This window comes from Hydractinia symbiolongicarpus, chromosome 7 (assembly GCF_029227915.1).
Source record: "Hydractinia symbiolongicarpus strain clone_291-10 chromosome 7, HSymV2.1, whole genome shotgun sequence".
Classification (NCBI taxonomy): Eukaryota; Metazoa; Cnidaria; class Hydrozoa; order Anthoathecata; family Hydractiniidae; genus Hydractinia; species Hydractinia symbiolongicarpus.
In genome coordinates, this window is record NC_079881.1 from 10,551,643 (window position 1) to 10,557,954 (window position 6,312).

Consider the following 6,312-nt stretch of genomic DNA (forward strand, 5'->3'; position numbering starts at 1 on the left):
AGCTTTGGACTTCGCATGTTAAGATAAATATATTATAACTTTTTCGAGACATGTATAAATCCTAAAGAATCAATTTTAAGATTGTGACTACGAACGTAGATTTTGAGGGAGCATCAAAACCAGCTAGCTAGCTATAGCTAGCCTTATTTATTCCCACTTATTTAAGGTTTTTATTCGATAAACGAGCTCTTTATTTTAGCTACTTTATTTATTTTTATGTTAACGTCGTGGCTATCCAGGTTAGCTTTTCAGCTGATAAAAAGAGTAAAAGTAATGAAATACAGTTTGGCTGCAACAAAATTATTAGCTACACTTTTTGTTTCTATCATGAAAACTTATTCCACCAAATTAATTACAGGTCTCTCATTGATAACATTTATATTGTATATCTTTATAAATATGAATGATAATAATAATAATAATAAAAATATTTGCTGAGCAATTATTTTAACTAGACGGGGTAGCAACGCGCTGTTTCCTTTACTTTTACTTAAACCGAATTTGCATAATGTTTTATTAAAAGGGTATTACGGCTATACAGATGAGCAACACCATTTACCTTGACTAAGTGCTCAGCTTGGTGTCATGATAAGTTTTTAAACTTCGCAGAATTTTTTTTCGCCAAATGTAAAAAATTTAGCGTTTGCTTTTGCTATCATGGGGGTAACAACAGGTTTTTATAATGTCATTTCATTTCGGCTAAAGATTCAGGAAAGTTATTTTTTTAAAAATACAATACACCTGAAACACAATTTACGACATGGTGCATAGCTGTACTAAAGCGCCTTTTCGCTGACTGGGTCACCCATTTATTCATGGCTAAACCCAGCTATTCTTTTTTATTTATTATGGTAACTGCTTCGCCAATGCTTGAGAAAAGATATTTCGTAGAGAATACTAGGTTAATACAAAACTTTACATTTGGCAAAGCAATGGCAATTCAGGGTTAATAGTTCGCAATCTTGAATTCCTCATCGTGAATAAAAATATGCGCTTTTTAATATTTTATTTCACAATTTGAATGATTCTTGAGGTCCTTTTTAGTAAGCTTTAATTTCGCAAACGTTTTTTTTCTTCAGCTTCCTTTTTGATTACCAGGCGTTATAAGTTTTTATTAAACACTGCCAACTACATATTGTTAAGATAAGTTAGGCTGCAAGTGAATCCTTGGTTAAAGTGAAGGAATTTAACATACAATTCTGATTCTAATTACCATGCAATATTTAAATGCTTTGCATTACGTGAGTAGATAGACGTTAATCCTGAGAAAATGCAATCACACCTACGTGAATCAAATTTTGGCATAAAAAAGATATTTAATGCTTATTGCTATCTCTTCCGAGGAGAGTCATTTCGTAATAATCTTCTCTGTTTCTCTTTGCACTGACTAACTCAATTACATTCACCACAATTGCTGCAAGGAGAACCACTACACCGATACAGGAAACGACATAGGAATACCCAATACGTTCTGACATTGTCATGGCATCCAGAAGATTTCGAAAACTTTCATTTCCAATTGTCAATGTCGTTTTTAAATGGCTTGTTATCTGGTCATAGTGTTCCTGAACTTTGATATTTTCTCGTAAAATGATTTTACAAGCGATTCCAGAAGAAGCTAAAAAGCAAACATTTAGCTCGATTACAGAGATTACAAAAACAGAATTTGTCAATTTCTTGGTTATAAAATTTGTCAATTTCTCGGATTGTGCACTTGAACTACACAAATTTTTGAAGAATAATGATCCATGTCAATATTCTTTTTATGTATTTTAAAACACTAATTTTTAACGAAGCATTATTATAGAAAAAACTGTGTTAAAAGACTGGTAAATATTTTAAATCCATCAATTCGTATGATTTAATCCTAGCCATTAGAGGAAATGATAAAAAAGTACTCAAAAAAAACTATCGAAAATTGTGAAAAAATTCTTTTAAATCTGCCACAGCCTTACCTTTTACAAATCAAATCTACTTCAAGGACTCTTGCAAAAAAATAAAATTTTTATAACAATCGAATTAATTTATCGTTTATTAAAAGCAAACCTAAAGGAAGTTCAAGATGCTTGTTTTTTACAGTTATACTTCGACAAAAGAACATGTGACTATCAAGGCGCTCATTGGACATGGTGAAAAGTTTAAAAGCCTGAACAAAGATGTGACACTTTTAAGAGAAGGACAACTAGAACGTTTTCTAAAGAAAATTAAAAATGATGGCCTTTCTTGCAGACTGTGACGATAATATTATTTGTCCTAGTACTCATCTTCTGCCAAAACCTACAGTCTTTCTGAACTGTATAAGCTAAAAATTACTAAAGGGACATTTCAACCCGATGTGAGATTTCCATGTAAACACTATTCACCCCCTTAATAAACAACCCTCGAGATTAAATGCAAATAAAACATCCTATAAACAATCACATTGTTCATTGCGGTGTAGAATTTCATTTCGCTCACACGATCTTCTGTTCATTATCGCCAATATTTCCCTTTTTCTTTCTTTTCTCTGTTTGTCACCTCTCTGTGATTTCATGTAGTGATAATTCTCTACTTTTTCACATGTAGTGTGTCATAATAATAAAATTGTACAAAAATTTAGCTTTTGTTTATTGTTTTTCATACCACATGCTGTAAATATTTGGATTGAGGGTGACATTAGGGTACGTCACAACATGCATCAATTAAAAAATGCGTAGATTTTATTACAATATTAGATAAAAAAGAGTTCATAAAAAAAAAGATTACAAAAAACACAAACCTGATAGTCCAATGAAAAGAACAGTAAAAGTTAAAGTTATGTGTTTCTTTGAAACATGACAACATGGAACTTTTGTGAATGAAGTAATCAATGCCAATATTGTAAAAATGACGGCAATAGCCATGCATAAATAGGCATCATCGAGTGCTGAAACAAGATCAAATATTATTTAAAAATATGGAACAAATATCGTTCTATATTTAATAGTACTGTCTTAATGACAAAAGAAGTTCTTGTTGTCTTTATAACTGCAAAGCCGTTGGTATAGTCTCCAATCACAGAAAAAAATGTTAAACATTTCCAAGAAATGTAGTGCTTTTAATTATCTGGCAGGTAAATACACGGAGACCTACAATATTTTGGGACTGTGTTAGTCTATAGAATTTTCTTATTTTTATAATAATAAGGTTTATTTTATTATTACTTCAAAAAAATTATGAGAAACAACAGAATTTGCGAAATTTGCTAAATCAATTGAACCATTTTTTTAAAAAAATTGTTGCGTTGCAATAAAGTGGCTTTTAACAGAATGAAAAATTTTCTACCGTGCCGGATTTGAACCAGCGACCTAAGGATAACTGGCAATATCATCTACAGTCCTCCGCTCTACCAACTGAGCTATCAGTGGACACTAGCGGCAAGAAAACTTACACTTATATAGAGCATTGATTTGAGACATTATTTGATTTAATGAGCATTACAACTACATTTGAAGCACGAGGTATGGTTTAATTAACTGAATAAAGGAAGGTAATTAGACAGTGCTTATTTAATTGTTAATAAAATCTCGAGAAATAGGAAAGTAAGGAAATGCGCGCTAGATGTTTTAATAAGAAAATCGCTTTTTAGATTTTGATGCTCAATTAACTTTAGACCTTCTAAAAAAGAAACTGGGAAACAATTGATAAAAACTTATCGTACCCTTAAAGTAAATGTCAATCTCCTCTTTTGCTAATATCCCGACAAAACTATTTGTAATGAAGATTGATTTCATTTTCTCCTTGCTGTGACATTGTAACATATCGCCCATATTCTCTTGAATTTTTCGATTAACCTCAATCAACTTGTCTTTGCCTTTTGTTAGCTGTACTGAAACACATATTTCTTTTAACCCAAAGTTTGTTTTGCATTCAAGAGTTATGCCTTCATAAACACCATCTTCGTTTATAAATTCAGTAATTTTTTTAGTAACTGACTTATTCAGTAGCATTTCTCCTCCATGTGGGTCACCACTGTTTGGTGGGGTAGCAATCACTCTGTTATACGGTGTGGAATTGTTTTTATTTGCCATCAGTTGAACAATAGAATCGAATTTTACGGTCACTGTTATTACAATCCAGTTATAAGATGTTACTCCCAGGATAAATGCTATACAAGCAACTGACAGGAATATGACAGCTACAACTGACAGAATTTGGAATGCTGCCATGTTGTGGGCGCTGTATCTATGAGGAAGAGAAGACATTAATACGGCGATGTATTACTGTGGTGACTCAATTGCGATTCTAATCCAAATAGGTTAAGTAATTGCATTAATCTAAGTAGAGTGATAACATTTTAACCTAACTGTTCTATTGCGTATGATGTTACCAGAAGTTTCCTTTGACGAGATTGTTTTTCCTTGAAAAAAAGACAATGTTGCTAGGTCTTGTTTATAAACTCCCGTTGATAAATTAGGCCCGATTCCTTTTAACAATTTTAACCAAAATTATGCAAAAAAAATCTGTATAACAGAAAGACTTTTTCTCATATTATATAAAAGATATTTTCGCTTTCTGGGCCGTTTTACACATTTTTATAGGCGCCTTTAACGTTTGGGATACCAAACGCTATTGTGTACATTTTTCATGGATTCAATTTCAGGACCCCATGCAGAAAACATCAGTAGTGTGTTGAGGATATACTAAGTATTGTTATAGATGCTTACTAGTCGTAATATAAATGAAGCCTGCACTTCGTCTACTAGTCGGCCAACACCGCGTCATGATAAATCAATCGTTGAATCATTGCTAGAAAGCTGAAAAAAGCAAATGCGATATACCCTGATTTAGGTGCCACCATGTGTATATCACACTAATGACAAATTCCACTTATATATAATAACTCATTACCTATATTTGTCGATTTCAAAAATTTTTGGCAACGATCGAGTTTTGAAAAAGGCGGCCAATTTGAAAGATGTTGAGTTGGGATGATGTTTTTTGGAGAAAGTCCTTTTATGAACGTCAAGACCTTTTTAACTTTTGGAATCTTAAACCAAACGTTAAGTTTGAGCCTCAACCGTACATCCAGGATACAAGCAAACTGTTAATTTATGTTTTACTCTGAACGTTCCATTTAGTTTTCTCATCTCAGCCAGAACTATTAATTACTTTGGTCATAATGTTTTATAAATATTTGAAGATTAAACTTCTGTTATCTCTTGCTTTGTGTTACCTCCAAACTAAATTTTCAGACTGAGGGAGACTCACTCCGGTCTAAAATTAGTTAACCGATCAGTTTTGCCACGATCCACCTTATCCTCCACCATAATGTTTTCAACAATTGTACATATTTATGAACACATATATATTTTCTAGCGGGTTTTATTCTCTATACATGTGTCACAGAAACGCATAAATAATTGCTGTTGAAGTGTCAAATTAAGATTAAGAATAAACCAATCAAAATGATTCTAAAAATTCGATAACCAATGAAGCATAAATACTTACTTAGTGATGAATAATAACTTATCAAAATTATTAAATTCAAATCACTAAATTATTGAGAAAATTTACGGACATTTAATGCCATAGTGTTTAAACGTACCATGGACACCGAAAAGCTAAATATTAGTAGGTCAATAGATTAAAAGTCCCTGTGTTGATACATTTCAATTTATTTGCACTTTAAATAAATTTATGATTCTCTAGCCAACTCCTATCGTATTTCAACCTTGATCCCAGGACCTGTCTCTTTTTACATATCAGACGCCGAGATGAATAGCGTTATAAGTGAAGCGCTGATGAGAGACAAAAAGTCTTGGGGAGGTACGAGGTTGATCGTATTTGTCTGTCGGCGGGAAAAATTTGTTTCACAGATAAATAAAATAGCAAATGCTATAATTCTATTGTTTTTACGGACAAATTTCCGTTCGTTTTTCCACACGACTAGTCTTAAATAACAATAGCTACCTGTATTTTGTCTATTCAAAATGGTTTGCGCGTATTGCCCCTCTGCAAAGCAATTTACTTTGTTAAGTAAAAAAACATAGCTAAACTGTGTGGTTAAAGATGGTAGCTGGTAGCTGCAGCGTGCCAATCATCGTAAATTTTACCACGGGCTAACGGCTGTGAATAGGTCGTGGTGTTATATTTACTTAGAGGAATAGTGATTCGGTAATGGACACTAATTTTAAGTTTGCAGCCAAAGCATGGTCAAAACTAGAAATTACTTTTTGGCATCTTATTTTTACTTGAGTTGTATTTTATATTTAATTAAAATTTTAAATTTTGCGCTTGATTTTAAAATAAAGATCTTTGGCAAATGTTTTGCGGTAATTTGGAGGGTTTAGA

The 6,312-nt window shown here is 32.3% G+C and overlaps 1 protein-coding gene across 1 annotated transcript; it reads right to left on the minus strand.

Moving 5' to 3' along the window:
* Positions 1–284: 284 nt before the first annotated feature.
* On the minus strand, positions 285–5,288 carry LOC130648480 (uncharacterized). Its single transcript, XM_057454531.1, has 8 exons — positions 5,230–5,288; positions 4,870–4,971; positions 4,736–4,775; positions 4,599–4,661; positions 4,326–4,378; positions 3,680–4,203; positions 2,759–2,905; positions 285–1,618 (listed from the first exon to the last, which is right to left on the minus strand). The coding sequence occupies exons 1-8, from the start codon at positions 5,286–5,288 to the stop codon at positions 1,317–1,319; spliced, it is 1,290 nt and encodes a 429-aa protein (XP_057310514.1). The 3' UTR covers positions 285–1,316.
* Positions 5,289–6,312: the final 1,024 nt, after the last annotated feature.

Coding starts and splice junctions, on each gene's coding strand:
- LOC130648480 (XM_057454531.1), bottom strand. CDS start 5,288: ATGGTGGAGGATAAGGTGGATCGTGGCAAAACTGATCGGTTAACTAAT. Junction 2,906..3,679: donor GATTGACATTTACTTTAAGG/GTACGATAAGTT, acceptor ATCTTGTTTCAG/CACTCGATGATGCCTATTTA. Junction 1,619..2,758: donor TCTTTTCATTGGACTATCAG/GTTTGTGTTTTT, acceptor TTTGCTTTTTAG/CTTCTTCTGGAATCGCTTGT.